Genomic DNA, 20,995 nt, shown 5'->3' with positions numbered 1-20,995 from the left:
CCTAACATCATCCCATAATTAACGCCATGATCTTCTTTTTCTACTCTTATAGGCTGCAGAACAGTGCTGGGTAAAGTCACATAAGCATGCTGAGTCCACTAAATGTTTCTGTTATCTAATCTTAACTGTGGCATTGCTGAATCAAGGCAATCAATTTATTATTCCTTAACTGAATCACCATAAACTTACAGAGGCTGTTTACAATTTTTTCTTTTCTTTTTAAGCCTTTCACAATACTCCCCATAACTCATGTTATTGAGAAAACTGATACCATTCACCAGCAGCTCCCTCTTTTCTTTTACATCTCAAAACCCCTAGACATCATTCTCTGTCCTTATCCTCTTTACTTCAATGTGACAATAATGCATCTTCTCACCAAAGGCAATCTTTCTCTTTATATCCTTGAATCTACTCCTCACATCCCTTCTAGCAGCTTACTCCATAACTATCTTCTTTGCTCTCCAATTTAAATAATAACCAAACATGTTATTTGTTTTTGTATTATTTTCATTTCCCAATATAGTCTTCTCTCCATAAAAGAGTCATCTCTTAGAACAAAGAATAAAAGAGAACAAAAAATAGTTAAAAAAAATTAACCACTGTATTTTTTTTAACCCTTACCTTCTGTGTTGGAGCCAATACTGTGTATTGGCTCCAAGGCAGAAGAGTGGTAAGGGCTAGGCAATGGGGGTCAAGTGACTTGCCCAGGGTCACACAACTGGGAAGTGTCTGAGGTCATATTTGAACCCAGGACCTCCCGTCTCTAGGCCTGACTCTCAACACATTGAGCTACCCAGCTGCCCCCTACCACTATATTGACTAAGTCTGACAGCTCAGTATACAGGTATGTATTGTTCCATATTGATAGTTCCTCATCATTTCTACTTTCTTTTTGATTCTCTGTCTACTGGCTCCTTCTTTGCTCCCTACAAGCATCTCAAAGTCTCCTCCGTCCTTAAAAAAATCTACACCTGAGCTTGCCATCCCTTGACTCTCCTGTAAACTCTAAGTCAACAAGCATTAAAGTGCCTACTCTGCTCCAATTAGTTGGTGGTTGGGATATATATGTATATTCTGCCTGGTGAGCTGAGCTGAATCAGCGAGATCAGCTGCACTTTCTCTAACGGTGATTACAGGCAGTTATAGGTAGTTATAGGTTAGGTATTAGGCAATTTCTTTCTCTACCTCTCCTATATTTTTCTCCTTTACTATATTCATTTTACTAGATTCTTTTATGATCTCTATTTTAATAAAACTAAACTGTTAATTGTTAAAAGTTGCTAGAAGTTTTCTTTTCTCTGGCTCAAAGGAATAATATTAATTTACAACTCTACTATATTCTCATTAAAACTTAAGTTATTAAAAGGTGCTCTTTTATTTTTGTCAAACCCCTATTTTAACCCTTACAATAATGAGTAAACCAAAGAACAAATCACAGAAATAACAATTATGTGAAAGAAAATGATAATGATGGTATCAGTCTTCCAAAACACCCAAATTTTTCATATAGATTCAATTACAAAGTTCTTCTTAAAGAAATAAAGAATGCAACAAGTAAAAATATTATTTGTTATGTAGGATGGATTTCTAGGAGGAGGGAGAAAAAGGAATACTGGAGAAATTTTTGAAATGTAAAAATAAAATATATTGGTAAAAATAATTTAAGTCCAATTCTAGTGATGGGGGGGGGGGGGCTGACTATTCAACAGTGTGACTGGCTGGTGCATTATCAAGAACCTAGAAAAGAGAGGAGTTATTGAAAGAGTATGTCATTGATTCCACCAGTTAAAGCATAGTTCAGAAGAGACTGTTTTGGTTTTCAAGAAAGGCTTAAATAAGACTTTAAAGGATTATATCATTGAATATCCTCTGCCTGGGAATCTGGTAGCCCTCACTGATATAACTGTTAAGAGGGGGGCTAATATTTTTTCTAATGATACTTTATTACCTTCTAGCAACTAGGAATAAGGAAACAATTTGCCTGCTTCTTCCCCATATCCTATCAGCTTCAGTTAGAATAATTTTTAGTTTAGTTTGGCCCAGACTTGTGATTTCATTGGTATTGGGGATGAGGAAACTCCCTCTACCAATGAAGATCAGCAACTGTTCTGCAATTTGTCATTTTAAAGAAATGCTTATGTGAGGATAAGTGACTAGCCCAAGGCCATGCAACCAGTAAATGCCAAAAAGAGGGACCTGAATTCACTAGGCCAAGCTTCTTTCCATAACAGTTCAAACCCAAACTATTTAAATGAACTGCTGATTCTAAAAAAAAAAAAAAAGGAAACCAGAATGAATAAAGATACTGATATTGTTCATCACCAAGTAAAATATTTCCCATAACAAAGAAATTCAGAAACTGCCTTAGCCAGCAAATACTTCATCTTCTTGCCAAGTAGAAAAATATCAAAGTCAAGGGCAACCTCAATATAGAATATAAACTTATTTGCAAAATACCATGGAGAAGAATGTGAAATAATTAAAACAGTATCACCAAAGACTGAAAAACTCTAAGGGAGAAAATGAATCTGAAAAAAATCTATGCACAAAACCTAACTAAGCTAGCTGGTTCCAAGGATATTTATAGATGAAACTGAAGGAGAATAACAGACACAAAATGGAACAAATTTTCCAGTTTTTCTATAGTGATTTATCTTTTAAAAAATTCAAGACAACATTATCATATTTAGATCATCTAACAGTTCAGTACTGAAGGTCTGAGAAAATAGAGCACTTAGGACAATAAAGTTGAGAAGTATACTCAATCAAGAATGTAAAAAAGAAATCCTTGTTAGGAGGGAACACACGTTCAAAATCACTTGGAGTTTAATTTTCAGGTTACCTTTAAAATAATTTTGTTGTTCAGTTCCTTTCAGTCATGTACAACACTTGGTGCTTCCACACCCCTGTCTAGGATATTCTTGAGAAGCAGGCAGTTTCCCCATTCATTTTCTATACCAGACTATTTCTTTAGTCCCACAAATGATGGGAAAAACAGTGAACACAAAATCCAATATATTTGTTGATTTAAATTAAAAAAAAAATTCAACAGAGTAAAATGTAGTCTTAGATGATTTTTTACACTTTAAAATCTCCTTCCTTTTAATAAGATTTCTCCAATAATTAAAATAGCTTATATTCATATATATGTGATTTTCTAGTGCAAAATATTTTATAATTGTTATCACTACTCAATTGGGGTATGAAGTGCAAGTATTATTGTCTCCATTTTACAGATGAGTAAACTAAGGAAACAGTAAATCACTCCAGTATCTTTGTCAAGAAAACCCTAAAAGGGGTTATGAAGAGTCAGACATGGCTGAAATGACTGAACAACAACAAAATACTGAGGCTTAAAGAGAAAAAGTGGTTTTAATTACAGCATATGGGGGAGTTATAATTTGACTTTGTTAATGCCATCATGAAAAATGCCCCATTCAATGAGACTAAACTCTCTGTTGGCAAGTCATGATGATGTCAAGAAGAAATTAATTTATATGAGGGTGATCATAAAGTGAGGACTTTATTTTGCTATTTATTTGCTATAATACTAATATATTGGAATTTATACAATTATATCCTTTGTTAGGATCAAAGGATTTAAAACTAGAACAGAAATTGGACTAATTCCTTCATTTTATAGATGAGAAAAATGAGGCCCTGAGAGAAGACGACTTACTTAAGGTTAACAATACCACATTTGAACTAGCATACCATGCAAAAAAAAATTAGCTTGGAAGTATATATATATATACATATATATATATACACACACACACATACATATGCATATATGTATATATAGAGATAGATAGATAGATAGATAGATAGATACTAACATTGCTCAAAATATTTTTAGAATGTCCCTTTTGAAACTGTCTCAAGTGCCTGTGGCATATTCTTCTAATTGACTTTACTGGCCCCAATTCTTTGTCCCTTAAAAATGAATTTTATTTTCAGTAACAGACAAAATTACTTTTTGATAAAAAGAACACTGAACTTGGCATCAGGATATCTGAATCTGGGCCATTGCCCTTAATAGTTGTGTGACCAAGGCACTTAACTGTTCTAAGCATCAATTTTGCCATCTATTATAATGGGGATGATAATACCTACCCTTTCTACCCAACAGGTTTCTTGTAATCAAATACTTTGTAAACCTTAAAATACTATTAGTGTAAATTATCTTCATTTTTATAAAAATGACTTATGAGTAAAAAGAAGAGAAATTTTGTCATTTGGATCATAAAACACAAATGAGCTATGAACTATAAAAAGCAGGAAGATTTTATTATTTTGATCATAAACTATCTCTGAAAACAATTCCAAAAAACTAGTTGCCAAAATGTTTCAAGAAATAGTAGCATTGTTGGAAAGGGTACTACACTAAAAAACAAATGCTCATTTTAATGTATATATCCTATACCTCCTTGTCTCTACTTCTGTCTTCCTTGGCTTCCTTTAAGCTTCAGCTAAAATCCCACAATTTACAATAAGCCTTTCCTTGTCCTAGATGTCTTCCCTCTGTGTATATTTATTTTTGTGCATAGGTGCTTGCATGCCACCTCCCCCCCTAAATTATAAGCACCTCAAAGACAGGTACCATTTTTGTGTTTCTTTGGCTCTTTAGTGCTTGGTACATGGTCTGGTATGTGGTAGGTGCTTATTAGATGTTGTCCTGACTTGACAATATTCTAGTGTTTATTTTTAAAATCTAGCTAAACAGTTGTTCAGCTTTTATGCTTAAGTGTATTTTAAAATATTAAGTTTAATGAAGACAGCAATCTTTTAAAATAGCTGAAAGGACTGGCCTATTGCTAGGCCTTAAGCAGACAGACAAGATTCCATGTCTGTGTGACTGAGGCACCTGCATGCTGGGAAATTCATATGTACTCTTTGACTAGATTGGTATTTAGGGCTAGAGGAGCAAACTGTTAGTTTAGCAAACTTCATCTAACACAGGTATGTAAGGTTAGTAAATTTTAGTACTCCAGTGTCCTGTGGCTGAGTAAGGGAGGAAGGGTTGAAGTCTACACCATTCATTAATTGGCTACTCTTCCTTCTCAATCCCTGTGAAGCTGCCCAGCAACAATAATAAGCTATAAGGGTTGAGACCCAGGAGATCTGGGCTCTTGATTGGATACAGATTCCACTGTATGGCCAAGCTGCCTTCAATCACCACAAGCTTGTGGGACTGTGTAGAGTGAGAGAGAATCACACACAAAGGCATGCCTGACTCGATCCTTTCTTGGTACATTCACTCTCACCCATGATTCTCTCACAACAGGGTATCTAGAATCATTCAAGGTCAAGTAAACTTTACTATTGCCATGAGAAAACATAACAAAACAAAATAAAATAAGACAATGGATAGGTGAGACAGGACTGCTCCAGCTTAAGAAACTTCAGAAGGAATTGCTGGGCAGAGAAGACACATAAATGGGGCATAAAAATGTCTATAGCCCAAATGAATGTGTCGAGTAGAAGTAATTCTCATTCTGGTTTGAGTCACAGCTGTGCACTAAATTAGCACCATGTAAACTCTATACTTGGTTACTCTCTAGTTCCTTTTCAGATCTGATTATGATTCCCAATTTTTCACTCTGTTTTTCCTTTGGCCATCCCACCTCCATCCAGACTTTTATCTCTACCATTCATCAGTCTGGCTCTTGATCTTGGCTTGTTTGTACACAATTCTGACCTCAAACTGAACAGGAAATTTAAAAAAAAATTATACATTTTTAATTAGCAAAAATCTATTTTTTTCTCCTCTCCAGCTCCACCCTCCCCCCATTAAAAAAACAAAAAGGAACAAAATCTTTATATACATAGTCAAATATCAGCATTGGCCATGTCCAAAAAATATGTCTCCATCTTCACTCTGAATACATCACCTCTCTGTGAGTAGGTGGAAAGCATGTTTCATTGTGGCTCCTTTAGAATTGGGTTGGTCATTTTGTCAATAATAATTCTTAAATGCATTAAAGTTATTTGTCTTATCAAAGGTGTTATTGTATTTTTTTAAACCCTTACCTTCCGTCTTGCAGTGAATACTGTGTATTGGCTCCAAGGCAGAAGAGTGGTAAGGGCTAGGCAATGGGGGTTAAGTGACTTGCCCAGGGTAACATAGTTGGGAAGTGTCTGAGGCCAGATTTGAACATAGGACCTCCCATCTCTAGGACTGGCTTTCAATCCACTGAGCTACCCAGCTGCCCCCAATGGTGTTATTGTATTAAATGTTCTCCTCGTTCTCAGCAGAATCATTATAGAGACAGGAATTTTCCCTCCTACCTCCAACTGCTTTTCAAACAAATGAATGCTCAATTGATACCATCAATTCTGCTCAGTGGAAGCCCTGGATAGGTCATGAAAATGTCCTTGATTCAAATATGAGGGAAAGGAAGATAATTCTAATTCTATTGTAATCTTTGGGTTAGTTTACAACATTTTAAAGGAAACTGAGAAGATCTCTATGAACTACAAAAGAACCAAGCAAGAAGGGTTAGGAGAATAATTTGTAAAATGATAACCTTATACAGAAAAACAACTTTTGGAGACTCTTAGAACTTTGTAAAACTTTTAGAATTCTGATCAATAATGATAAAGCATGAGTCCTAAAGAATGAGGATGAAACATACCACTCACCTCCTATCAGAGAGGTGATAAAATTTGGAAAAACATGTACATTTTCAGACAGGGCCAACGTAGGAATTTGTTTTGCAAAGCTATATCATGAGGGCTTTATTTGGGGGGTTTGTTTTTATATTTGCTCAACTGGAGGGGGCAGTAGGAGAAAGATTTGTTTTTTAAAGGACATTAAATTTTTAAAAAATATATCATTAAAATGTGGTTGAAATGAAGATTTGACTTAAACATATATGTGTGTGGGTATATATATATAAATGTGTATATATATATACATACTATATATATTGTATCTAATACTTTTCATAGTGAAGAGATAAACTTGTGGAATGCTTCACTATTTACAACATTTGAATGAAAAGAATTGAATAAAAAGAATAAGTATTGTTAAAAGGGCAGAGAACCCTAAATTACAAAGGGTCCAGCTCATTGCACATGGGGAAGATTGTTTTTTTAATTAGAACCCTTACCTAGAATCATAGAAGAAAATCTTTGCCAGACATTCTAACCCTGAGCACACCACCACAGCTCTCATAAAGAGCTTTGGCACACAAATAACAAAAGAAAAAGGAAGAAGAAATCACCTGCAAAAGACTTGCCATGACACCCAGGCACAAGATCCTTAACTAGACACTGGTAAGTGGCAATTATAACAGCAACAACAATAACAAAAATTCACATTCTATAGCACTGTAAGGTTTATAAAGATCTTTACTCACAATAGGCTTAGTGGATAATACAAATAATAGCCATATTTTAGAGATGGAAGAAACTGAAGTTTACATACATTGCATAATTTTGTTCAATGTCAAGCCACTAGCAAATGTATGTCAGGATTTTAACTCCAGACTCTTCAGATTCCAATTTTGGCATTTCATTCACTACTAGGTGAATTTACTACTTTAATCATTACTAAGCAGCTTGGTACTTCAGTGGATAGAGCACTGGGCTTGGAGTCAGGAAGGTATGAGTTCAAATCCTTCTCAGTCACTTACTAGCTATATAACCCTGGGCAGGATTGTTGTGAGGATCAACTGAGATAATATTTGTAAAGTGCTTAGCATGGTGCCTGGCACATAGTAGGTGCTATAAAGATGTGAACTATTATTATCATCATTATCAAATCATATTTTGTTCTATTGCTATCACAATCTCAGTGAGCTCTCTAGCTAGAAAATTCTTTAGGTTTGTGGCTCCCTTGAGGCCACTGTGACCCCTCACTTGCACTATTCCCATACAACATCCTGGTCTCCAGCTGCTCTCCTCAGCAACTGACCACATCCACTCTGTACAACTCCATTTCCTGTTCTCCTTTGCTTGTAAAACTCTCTGGATTCTGTTCCTTAGAAATGCCTTCTCTGAACCTTTATTTTCTTCTTATTTTCCTTTTTTATCCTTCTATCAAGTCATGCCAGATGAACTTGATTTTTTTAAAAGGATTACAAAATTAGTATTTGAGGAAAAATGATGGAGATAGAATTTTACCTAGATTTTTTAGTAAAAAAATTTGTAAACCCGTATACTACACTAGGTATTGGTTCCAAGGTTCCAAGGTTCCAAAGCAGTGGTAAAGGCTAGGCAATTGGGGTGACTTGATTAGGGTAATACAGTTAGATGTCTGATGCCAAATTTGAATCCAGGACCTCCAGTCTCCAAGTCTAGCTCTCTATTCAATAGGCCACCAACTGCTTCTAGCAAAGCTTTTAATGAGACATTTCATATTATTCTTATAGAGACATAATAGAAATCTTAGGTGTTACAAGAGAAAAGAAGTATGTGAAGGACTGACAGGAAGAAGGATTACAGTTTCATCTTTGTTTGGCCCAAGAAGAGAGTCCCAGAAGAATCAAAAGCAATGAGCAGAAGTTGCGAAGAAGTCACCTTCAGTTTAATGTTAGTAAAATTGTCCTAGCAATGAGAGCTGTTCAAAACTGGATTGGGCTGCTGTGAGAGCTGACATGTCCCTCTGTCTTTGGAAATACTAATTGAGAATGGTGAGATCTAGGGTGACCAACCTCATCCCTATGTGTGGCTAAGGAGAATTGAAAGAGTAGGTCAATGGGATATAAAGAAGCTGAAGAAATTTATATAATCACATACATATGTCAAGGTTATACACACATACACATATACATACTTGCAAACATATATGCATTTTTGTATGCCTAGCTGTTAACAGCCTTCATAATTTGGTCAAACAACTTCTGAATGAAGCCTTTGTTGATTTCTCAACTGCCATTATTCTCCCTCCCAAACTTCTTTGTTTATAACTATTTTGTATATATTTATATTCACTTTCTATTCATGCTGTGTATATATTCATTGAAGTTCTCATTGTCTCCCCTATTAGAATATAAACTCTGTGAGTAGGGAGGGCAAAATATCACTGATGCCATTAACAAGAAGAAATGGGGCTGATAAAAGTATCTGATTTTTTTTTCTATTGAGAGGAAAACATAAGTGGATAGTAATGAAAATGAAAGATAATGAAAAAAACTATATAGGATTTAGAAAGTTCATATTCCTTTCAAATATTTTACTTGGAAACGTATTTGATGAAAGTAGGAGACAGAATTTTAGAGCTAGAGGGAAATTTAGCAATCACATTTACAGTTACGTTTTGTTATTAGTTTCTTGATTGGAAAAAGTGATCTATCCTTATCTTTTTTCATGATCATCACTAAAAAGAGTGCCCTGGGAAAAGAAGAATCTGAACAGGTAGAGGGTCAGGCAAGGTTTTAAGGAAGCCAGATTCCTTAGCAGTAAAAAAAAAAAAGGGCTGGGCGGGGGGGGGGGGGGGGGGGGGAAACAAAGGCCTTTTCCTGCCATCTGGTGGCCAAAGTAAGCTACAAAGACAAAGTTGAATGAAAAATTGGGTCTTTATTACAGAAGTAAGTAAAAGTAGCTTTTCATATGATAATACTATAAAACTTAAAGCTTTAAATGAGCTGTTTTATAAAACACAAAATTAATAGCAAAAGTAATAGCAAAGTTAATTTGATAGCAGTAGTAGGAATTGCTCATGATGTAAGTTACTCTGAATATCACCAAAAGGTTCACTGCATCTTAATGGTTTGATTTATTCAATAAAGTGCCATGTTTATTTTAAAATACAAATGGAGTGGCATGATTCTTATTATTATTTACATCAAACTTCAAGAGAGAAGCAATAACAAGCCAACAGGAGAAAATTCCTCCCAATCAAGTGCAATATAAGGATAGAATTCTGGGTTTTCCAGCACAAATGGTTGCTCTGGTTCTGAAGCAGTGATCTCCAAACTCCTTTGATTATACATTCCTGTCAGTATAAAGGCAACAATGGCAGTTAGGTAGCACAATGGATAGAATATCAGATGTGGAATCAGGAAGGATCATCTTTCAGAGTTCAAATCAGGTCTCAGATGTTTACAAGTGGTGTGACGGTAGGCAAGTCATTTAACCGTGCTTCAGTTCCTCATCTGTAAAATAAGCTAGAAATGGAAATGGCAAACCATGCCAGTATCTTTGCCAAGAAAACCCCAGAGTCATGAAGAGTTGGACATAAATGAAAAATGATCAAAATAGCATCAGTAAAAAATGCTGAGTACTACTCTTCCAACATGTGTGTATAATGACTTATTTAGAAATCAACATATGTACTACTGTACTAATAATTATGTATACCATAAAATAGTCAGAAATAGAAATTAACAAAGGATAAGTATGAAATATTTGATCTAGGATGCGGTTGGTTTACTGAAAAGGAAAATGACATCTTTGTATTTGTGAGGAAAATGACTGAGCTGTGTGAGCCATAGACTTGGAAAGGAGAAAGACTTCAGGAAGGAAGAATATTTAGGAAGATATTGTAATAGTCCAGTGAGAGATAATTAAGGTCTGAATCTGGGCTGGCAATGTGTGAGTAGGAAGAAGGAGGGATAAGGCTAAGTGTGGTTGTGTTGGAAAATGAGTCCCACAATTGGCTACCAAAGCAATGGTAGAATTCACCCAGTCTTCCCATTCTCCTATCAGCTGATCACACACAACCTGGGTTAAGTTTATTTCCTACTCCCTAATGGGTCCAAGCATGTCCTCAATTTGAATACCATTGATTTAGGAGACCAGGGTGAGTTTCATCTGTGTGATGAAGATGGATGTTTTGGTTCACAAGTAACATTATGCAAAATAAAGGCAGGAAGGGATTCAGCAACCAGAAGGCAGGGGCTTAAAAGACGGGAAGAAAGAAATGGGATGAGCCTGTGTCTGCTAGGTCAACAGGCAGATATTTTAAATTAACATAAAACATTCCTAAGCAGAAAAGAAAAAAGTTATTATCAAGAAATCAATTCTCTCTATAAAAGAAAGACTATACAATGTAGGGAAAGAAAGCTGAATTTGATCTGGGTTTGAATCTTGGTTATGCCACTTACTACCTCTGTGAGCCTGGACAAATCATTTAAGTTTCTTGTTCTTGGATTCTTCATCTGGAAAATGGAGCTTGACTAGATTATATCTAAAGTCTCTTCCTGTTTAAAAGCTATGCTCATACCAAGAAAAAAATCAGTCTTTCTTTTTTTTTCTTTCCCTTCCTTCTTTCCTTCTCTCCCTTCTCTTTCTCCCTTTCTTTCCTTCCTTTCTTCCTTGAGTTCCTATGAACTCCATTTAGAGGGAAAATTTTTTTAAAAATAATTTTCCATGGACAACTCTCTAAAGAAAGGATCTGAAGTTCAGGGTTTTGTTAAAGAGGTTTCTGGATATAGCATCCAGCTCTTGGGGGCAGAGGGCCACTTGTTTCATTTTAGGATTTGACTGGAATCTACAAGACTTTAGTCACTTTCTCTTGAAAAGAAATGACAATAATATCAAACATGATTTCTTTATTATAGAAACCTTATCGACAAAGGGTGTGTTTCTGACATTGGGCTCTAAAGTTAATTCCTCACCCATAGAAGTAAAGACTCTGAAAAACCCAATGTTTCTTCAACTATAACGTGGGGTGATACTGCTGGTGAATATGGTGCTGATCAGAAGAAAGCACATAAGTTCTGCTACTAGCAGAACTAACAGGGTGGAGAATATCAGAGTCTTTCAGCCTGAGATGGTCTAGATACAGGGAAAATAGTTAGAAGTAAGAAAGGTGATTTTCTGTGACTATTGTACCATCTTATCATCATAAATAAAGATATCAATGTGTAATATTTCATCTTTATACCAAAAATAATGTGCACTGTATTGGGGTGAGTTAGTGACTATTGCAATGGCCTCTTAGTTCATAGTATTATATTCATGGTGGTTTCATAGTGAAAAGAGCACTGGACTTAAAAGAGTAAGGGTACCCTTACTACTAGCAGTGGACAAATGATTTTGCCTCTCTAGAACTAAGTTTTCTTTAAAATGAAAGGCTAAAATATATTCCAGCTTATGAAATACTCCCAGCTTTGCCCTCCTTGGTGGTGTCATAAGTAGGAATTGATATTCTGCAGCTATTTAAAAGGAATGATAGAATTACCTGCCCTTCCTCTACCAGGCTCTAGCCAACAAAGAAATGTTCTTCAAGGAATCACAGAACTGAGTAATGAATCTCCATTTTCAAAAGGGACAGGACTTTCTTGATTCAACAATATGATTCTCACTGAGTCAATTGGGCTAGACTGAGAGAACTTATTTTCTCTTCATAGAATGATGTAGGACTCCCCTTGATCCACACTATCTCCTTCCAGTAGTTGAGCTGTCAAGAAAAGGCACTATCAGTTTGAAAGAACAACAGAGGTATAACTTTGGATCATAACTACGGGGCATATGACCTACAGTATGTGATCTGGTTTAACCAGGAGTATCACATAGGGCTTTTGCAATTTGGTTCTTATCTTCTCTTTATATCTCTCTTTTCTTTGGGTAGGTGACAAGGAGTCACTTCTAGGATCTGCCTTCTCTTCAATGAGGGAACAGCCTCTCACCCTTCCTTTACCCCAAGTTAAATAGAGGAATGGAGGCTGAGTTCTGTTCTACCTTATTTTTCCTTCTTTCTCTTCTAGCAATTGTAAAGTCTTTGTCTAAGCATGTTTAGCTGGGTTTTGGAAAAGAAGTCTATTGTAGTCCTCTTTACAAAAAAAACCATAACTAAGTGCCTTATATATTTAGAAACATTACTAAGGATTCTATTTTCCTTATAAGGGAGCTATTAGAATGTTCATTATTAAGAATTTCCTTGTAGCCTCTATGCCAATGGTCTGATGTTTTTGTTGTTCAGTCATTTTGACTGTATCTGACTATTTGTGACCCCATTTGGAATTTAATAAACATTGAAGCTCCTGCTATGTATAAAGCCTATTTATGTTCTAATGGCACAGTTCCTGCCCCCAGTATAATAAGAAGGGGCATATATGTGTACAAATAAGCAAAATACAAGGTTGAATATGATAATATCAAAAGAGAGGTAGAGTCAAAGCATCCTTAGAAAATTTGAGGAAGAAGAGATCACTTTCAGTTGAGAGGCTTCAAAGAGGGGGTAGAATTTGAGATAAGACTTAAAAGGAGAGGTTTTTGACAAAGAAAAGGGGAATATGTGATTTAGATCTGAGATGGAGTAGGGGTGCTTCCTTGAACACTATTTGGATGGAAGTAGAAAGCACAGGGTAAGATAGTGCATGAGTTTGGCTAAAAGGCAAAGCAGGTATGAAGGACAATAGTGTGAATTAAGTCTGGATAAATCAGAAAAAATTGGTCTAAATGCCAGTGGAAATGAGAATTTCTGACAACATGAAGGGCTTCTGTTAGGTTTTGGGGAAACAAAAGACAAAAACAATTATTAAACCCTTTCCTGGGAGACCTAGAAGATGCCTCAAGGAGAGAGAGAAGTAGATTGAAAGATAATTATAGAAGGAAGACTAAGTTAATAACTACAGGAATCAGGAAAAACTTCCCAAAGAAAGTGCCACCTGTTAAGAGCCCATTTTATTCCATAGGAAACAGAAAACCCTAGAAGATGGTTGAACATGGGAGTGACATGATAGTTTGAATTCAAATTCCAGCTATGAAGTACTTAGTTGTTCTTAGATGTGGCTTTGGACAAGTTCCTTCTCCACTCTGGGTCTTTGTTTCTCCAACTATAAAATGAAGAGTTGGGTTAGATAGACTGGGAATCTAAGCAGGCATAGGTTCAGCTATCACCTCTATAAAATAACAGTCATTTGAGATGACTCTCCAGCCCTGGTCTATCTTTTGATATGAAGTCCCATATAATCAACTTCCTGCTGGACATTAGGAGATTTCCTATTGACACCTCAAACTCAACATTTCCAAAACAGAATTTAAGTTCTTTAAGAACAGGAACTTCAATTTTTATATTTTTGTTCTCAGTGCCTCTCACAGTGCCTTCTATGCAGTAGCTGCTCAACAAAGGCCTACTAAGTTAAAGTATGATTATTTTATGTGAAATATAGATTAGAAAGGGAAGACAGCAGAGACAAAGAAAAACGTTAGGAAGTTATTATAATAGTTCAGAAGAGAGTTAACAAAAATTGGAACCAGGGTGATGTGGTAGAGGCTGGAGAAAGAGAGAACTTGAGAGTAGAACAGTCATTGCAGAAGAAACACTTCCCTTCAGTTTACTTTCTCCATTTCAAGAAGTAATAGTTTCCCTCAGTTTACTTTTCTATTTCAGTGGTAACAGTGAAAGTAGAGAAGAAGTATTTTAGATGTAGAATCAATAGGACTTGTCCACTGATTGGATGTGGAGGGTGAGGGAACAGAAGGAGCCAAAGAGAGCACAGGATAGTGGGAAGATGGTGGTGTTAGCCACAGAAATAAAGAAGTTGTGAGAAGGGGCAGATTTAAGCAGTTCAGTTTTTGATATTTCTGAGTTTTAGATGCTAGAAGAACATCCCCCTTGGAGATGTTCAGTGGGCAAGTGGAAATGCAGGACTAGATCACAGTGAAAGATCATAGATAAATATTCAGATTTGGTATCATATAAGAAGACATGTGGTAACTGAAATCATGGAAGGGTGTGAGATTTCTGACAGAAAGTATATAGAGAAAAAATGGTTAAGGACATCATATCTTGGAGGACACCAGTACTTTAGGGATAGCAGGAGAAAGATGATTTAGTGAAAGACTCAGACTGACAGGGAGCAGTGACATTAGATAGGAAAATTGTAAGAGGTTGTGTGTGTGTGTGTGTGTGTGTGTGTTTGTTGTTATTGTTTAGTTGTTTCAGTTGTATCTGACTCTTTGTGACCCCATTTGGGGTTTTCTTGGCAAAGATACTGGAGTAGTTTACCATTTCCTTCCCCAGCTCATTTTTATAGATGAGGAAACTGAGGTAAACAGGATTAAGTGACTTGCTCAAGGATGTACATTTAGTAAGTATCTGGGACCAGATTTGAATTCAGGAAGAGATTTCTTGACTGTAGGCCCAGCACTCTTATCTAATATACTAGCTAGCTGCCATATTATATATATACTGCATTGCCTCTTCCTCTCTTACATATACCAGCTGTAGAGAGTGGGCAGAAACACTTGTGATGTCCCAGCATTATGTTATTCAATTCCTCCCTGCCAATCTTGCAGTTGAGCTACTCAGTATTCCTTGCTTCTGGATCACATGATCCCCTCTAGTTCAGACAATTTCTGATCCTGCTATTGTGGAATTTTCATGAAGGCTAACACTCTCATGCCATTGTATGATTTTTTTTTTTTCTGGTGGGCCACAAGGTGAGAGGGGAAGCAGGGAAAGCAGAGAATTCTCAGAAGGGCAAACAAGGCCTCTCCTCTGTTAAGTTGTAAACAAATAATGGTCATGTTTTCCGTGTCAGAATAAAGATTAAATTAAATGCAACCCTGCAGAGGAATAAAGCTCATAGGGGTTTTGACACCTGGCAAAGCTGCCCAAGGGGTCCTGGTATATAGACAAGGCCTAATTAACAAACCCAGGACAAGCAGAGAAAGATTCAGTGTGTCATTATCATCTTTATTTCACTTCCCCCTCCACATTTCACACAAAAATGGCACTGAGGGGTTTACTCAAGCAATCCTTAAATACCTTGAAGGATTCAGCTGTGAGAGCATAAGGCCCAAGAGCACTTCTCCAACAGCTTGTTCATACTGCTATCATTCCTGCCTTTAACTCCTTCATTTTCTCACTGATTTGAGAGTCTCTAGGAAGCTCACGCCTCATCTTCCTTTCCACCCTCTTCTTGACACCTAAAACAATTCTGAAAAGAAGCCTTCCATTACCTATAATTTCTTTAACATTTCCAAGGTCATTTTTATCTTTTAAACCTATCATTACCTTCTTATGTCTTGCAAGTAATAAATACTCAACAATACAGAAATTTTTTCTTTTCTCTTTTGCATGCTAAGATTCAGTTCAAAAAGCAATTTACTGAGAACCTACTAAGTATTTTAAGAATAAAATTGTTTTCTTAAGGGACTTAGAATCTCATTAGAGAAACAAAAGGCACAATTACAAAATAAATAGATGAGCTAATTCCAAAGTGAGTTGTGCATAGAGAAAAAAATACTCCCAGCTCCCATTTCAGTAGCATGTTGTGGATTCACTTAATGCTCTTCTTTTAAAGAATTATTGTGGCAGCTGGCAAAAATTCAAAATTCTATTTCTATTTCAGGTGTAGATTAACTCCTTTATCACTTTTACCAAGAGACCACAGCCACATCACACCAAATTGCCTCTTACTGCCCTGGCTCTCACTATCATTAAGTTCAAGTGGCATGCCAACACTCCCTTCCTCCCATCCCTCACATTTATTCTTATCAACTCTATTCTTCCACAGGCCTTCTCCAACCCAACCACTGGCTAGCTCATTCAACTCTGTCCTGTGGAACACCTACTCTTTTCTGAGTTTTCTCTTCTATTCTTGCAATTTTTTCAACTATAACTTCCAATTCCTTCATTTAATTAAAATGTCTCTCTTCTCTGGACTTAGCACTACCTCTGTAACTCTCTCCATTGGAGGGCAAGTGGGAATAGTCTTTGCTCCCTAATTAAGGTTCTAGTCTATTCTTCCAGAACATTTAATGCTTTCGTGTATGAATCACATAGTCTTCCTTGCCACCCTTGACAGGGACTTATATCTTCACGATGAAGACCTAGCAACCTCCTCAATTCTGGTGACCTCTATTTCTGCACTACGTCAGGAAGAACAAAATTGGCTGAACTATATAAGAGAAATTGCAAGCATTTTCAGTGAAATCTGTTCTCTGTCATAAAAGCCCATCTTTTTCATGCTGCTGGTTGTATACCATGGAATGTAACAACTTCGTAGGGCAACTTATAGTAGTACGGTGGGTGTGAGTCACCTACAAAATATGTCTATGAAGGCTGGGGCGTGAGAAGTGACATCAAAGATACATCAAGGACATGTATGACTGCAAGTAATAAGTAAGTCATATAATCAAAGTTGGGGAGCATAACCTGGGGAGTCACACTGCTACTTGCAAAATACTAAAAGATTCAAAGGAAGGCCTCCAGCATGTTGGCAGAGATGATCTTTTATGGAGATTTTATAGATGGACGCAGAAAAGCATTGCAATGAATAAGCATGAGAAGGTATGAATGACTGTCATCTGCAGTGTATCTTTGAAATATCTCAACAATCTGATCATATGATCACTAAGGTTTCTTTCAGGCCTAACATTTTGTCTCTGAATATAACTTGTATCCAAAGAGATCAAGATAAAAAGCTGCATGCAATTATCTTTTACCAACTGGAATTTTACCAACAACATATATGCAACTCTTCATACTGCATAAACACGGTTATTAACATACACATAGGTGACAGATAACTATCTTCATGCTTTAGGAATAACAGAGACTAATTTTCATGTGTGGCTTTGGAGGTCTATCCACATTTCACAGCCATATTCATTTTATTTTTCAACTTCCTGTCTCTTAGGCATCTAATTATATCTAAGCTAAAGACCTGCTGATCCACTATGATACTTAGTAAGTCTTCACTGATACCATTTTCTAATAGGTAGTTTTACCAGTGACAACTTTATTCTAATGAGCTGCTAGGTTCATTGAGGTAAACTAAGAATAATGCTACCTCTCTCTGGCTTTTGTCTGCATCTTCCTACTGCCATGGAACCTTATCTGACTAGTGAGCTTTTACTTGACCTTGCTGGAACCCAGGCCTTCTGTGCCATCGTTCTTCCAGTTCTGATGAGTGAGCTTTTGCCTTATTTTCTTGGGGCCCAGCCCTCCCATGTTCAAGTTTGTGTACCACCAGTGCTTCCTGCTTCCACCATCCCTTTTTATGTCACCTTCTCCCTTTAAAATCTAAGCTTCTCGAGGGCAGGGAATGATCTGATTCCTTGTATTTGTATCCTTAGATTTGATTCCTTAGATTATGCCTTACAGATAGTAACACTTAATAAATGCTCTCATATGCTCTCCCCTCCCTCTTTCTCTTATTCAGCTATTAATCCCTGATCAGTGTCCTCATCTGCAAAATGAATGGGACAGCCTCTGAGGTCCTTTCCAGTTTTAAAAGTATGTCTCTGTATTTCTAGTCTGTGAGATAGCCACTACTGTTTGCCAGCTGTACTAGTCTCACAAGAATTAGAGAGAATGGTCCACAACTGAGCTAACTGGGGGCAGCACTGTCTGCTAGTAAGGATCAAAGGCCTTTATAGAAAGGTATTTCAGTACCTGTATGAACTACTCTGACTTCATCTGATTGTGAATTCCTTTAGGGATGGCCTTATTTATCCTTTTCTTTTCCCTACTGCATACATAGCACAGATCTTTTTTTTTAAACATATAAAGACACACAATGAATACTTGTTGAATGAATGTAATTAGTCTAGCTTTGAAAAACACAATAAAACTGAGGACACAATCAACTGAGACTTCAACCATTCTTAATACTTACTGTTTTTCGCCAGAGAATTGCCCTGTATTGAGGGACACGTTGATTGTTCTGGTCAGAAAGTGCTACAGACAGAAAGAAAGGGCTCTTCTCAATATCAGTGCCGACGTAATTCTGATGAACTGGAAAGGAAATGCATTCAGAATTACAGTTACAATTTGCTTTTTCATTCCTCTTTCTTACTCCAGCATTCTGTAATTGTAGTTCACCCACAAACCTATCTGCTCTCTTCATACCTGGTTGCTGGAGGTATGAAATATTCCAAGCTAACTTCTTTTATTACAAGTTTTCTACCTCTTTTCCTAACTCTGAATTATCACTTCCTAGAAAAAAATTCATTGAAATGATATAAATTTTAGATTTCTTAGGGACCATTATACGTCACTTATTGTAATCTCATCTTATAAAGAAACTGAGGCTGAAAGGCTAAGGTTATAGATCTGGTTGATCTATAGCTCTGGTAGATCTGAGCTCTAAGTTGAGCCCCTGGTCTGGCCATCCACTGTTTACTATAGCATCCTCCCTTCCTCCTTCATTTTTAATATTCATTATTTTAATGCCGTCGTCACTCCACTGCATATTTAATTCTTTCTTTGTTCCTACCTAATCCAATTTTCTCACAAATTAAAAATATTCAACTTTCTCTGAAGAAAGGTTTTGTAATTATGAATGTTCCCTGCTCTCAAACCTTGATGACACCTTCAATATATTCTTTGAAGGCAGGCACCAGATCTATAGTACATTCTGTTCTTTTGGTATTTAGTCTATCAAGTGTCTTTAGTATTTTAATACATCTGCCATCTCATTATGGTGTATACAAAAGGATACTTTCCTCTATTGATGGAAAGACCAACTCATTAAAACTTTCCAGAATGTGTAATTCTTGTTCATCTCTTTCCATAAAACAATTTCAATTGAGCACTGTGTTCAAGGCATTGGGAATACTAGGACAGCTATAATATATACCCATCCTTCTTTCTAGGAACTTATAATTCAATAATTAGGAAAGGTACATACACAAATAACTACATAAATGACACAAAGGCAAAGGAGAGATTCAGGTATAAGAAATGTGAAGTTTGGGGGCATAACTTTTATTTAGTAGAGATAGTGGTGCAAGAGAAGGTTTCAGAGAGGAGGAGGCATCTGAGTTGCTGCTTAAAGGCAGGGAAAGACTTCCAACAGTTAGAAATGGGGTAGGTAGGTGAGAAGAAAGGGAGTAGAGGGGACAGTGTGAATGAAGGCAGAAGGCAAGAGAGCAGGACAAGAATAGGGGGATGGAGTATATATAGTTCAAGTCTGCAGGTATCTAGAAGGGAAGTTGTGTGTGAAGTTAGGACAAGGTAGAGAGCCTGGAGCCATATTATGTCTCAAATTCTGGAGCACAGATTTTCTACTTTATTTGCTAGCTGACAGGGAGGTAATGACTCAAAGAGTCTGGTTCTGTGTTTGCAGTCTGCTCTCTGGTAGGAAGTTTAGCCATTTCCTAAACTGTTGATTTCTGCAGATTATTAGAACATGCAAACAGCTGCTACATTAATGCTCCAAATAGCACTGTGGAGAGCCTGACAGAATTAAAGGAAACAGACATCTACATCTCTGGTCTTGTGGGGATTCCTTCATTTCCTTCTTCCTCTATCACTAATTTTAGCCCTTTACACATGCTACAATGCATGTACAATATGCACACAGAATATGCTACACTATGTGTGGCATTTGATTCTATGGACTCTAGAAGTTGTTTTTTTTTTTAACTCTTCCCTTCTGTCTTGATATCAATACTAAGATATGGTGATAAGGGCTAGGCAATTTGGGGTAAGTGACTTGCCCAGAGTCACACAGTTAGGAAGTGTCTGAGGCCAAATTTGAACCCAAGTTCTCCTGACTCCAGACCTGGTGCTCTATCCACTGTGATACCTAGTTGCCCTTCTTTAGCAGTTTTTTTTTCAACAGTAAATTTCCATTCTACCTTTTCAACTATTCAAGCTGCCTTTTAACTCTTCATTTTTAGGGCAAGAATAACTGCTTATAATTCATTAAAAAGTTCCCCCCCCCGAAGTTCTGAAATGAACCTTTAATTTTACAAAGCTCATCTTTAACCTTGAAGTCAATGTTCTAAATTAAGCTTCAATGCACTAGATCTGATCGTGTCAGTTTAATCTCTGCATGTTCTGTAGATTTAGAGAAATTATAACATTAAAGCTTTTTTTTTTCCCTTGGCATTTTAAATGTCCATTCTTCTAAAGTAATATCATTACCTTGTCCTAAGAAATACTTGAAATACCATCTGGTATGATACTCTGGGTTTTCCAGGTGCACATCTGTTCTCCGCCAGATACCTGGCAAATCAGGAGCATTCTGAAACAGAGCAAAATGATGCCATTAGAAGCTTATTCAGAAAGAGTAAACACAACCTGGAGTAAACAAGTAGAGTGTATAAGCTAAAACAAACAGAAATTATAGGAAATTTTTTT

At 36.5% G+C, this 20,995-nt stretch overlaps 1 protein-coding gene across 2 annotated transcripts in view; it reads right to left on the bottom strand.

Annotated features, from left to right (window-relative positions):
- GARNL3 (GTPase activating Rap/RanGAP domain like 3) overlaps positions 1-20,995 on the bottom strand; it is a 221,895-nt gene that overhangs the window by 163,557 nt on the left and 37,343 nt on the right. For both annotated transcript variants that reach the window (XM_007474670.3, XM_007474671.3), the window contains exons 4-5: positions 20,780-20,879; positions 18,525-18,643 (exon numbers count right to left, since the gene is read on the bottom strand). In XM_007474670.3, coding sequence (XP_007474732.2) covers positions 18,525-18,643; positions 20,780-20,879 — 219 coding nt within the window. The remainder of the gene's footprint in view (positions 1-18,524; positions 18,644-20,779; positions 20,880-20,995) is intronic.

This window comes from Monodelphis domestica, chromosome 1, assembly GCF_027887165.1.
Source record: "Monodelphis domestica isolate mMonDom1 chromosome 1, mMonDom1.pri, whole genome shotgun sequence".
In the NCBI taxonomy this organism is placed as follows: Eukaryota; Metazoa; Chordata; class Mammalia; order Didelphimorphia; family Didelphidae; genus Monodelphis; species Monodelphis domestica.
The sequence above is the reverse complement of the archived record's forward strand: the minus strand, read 5'-3'. Positions and strand labels throughout refer to the sequence as shown.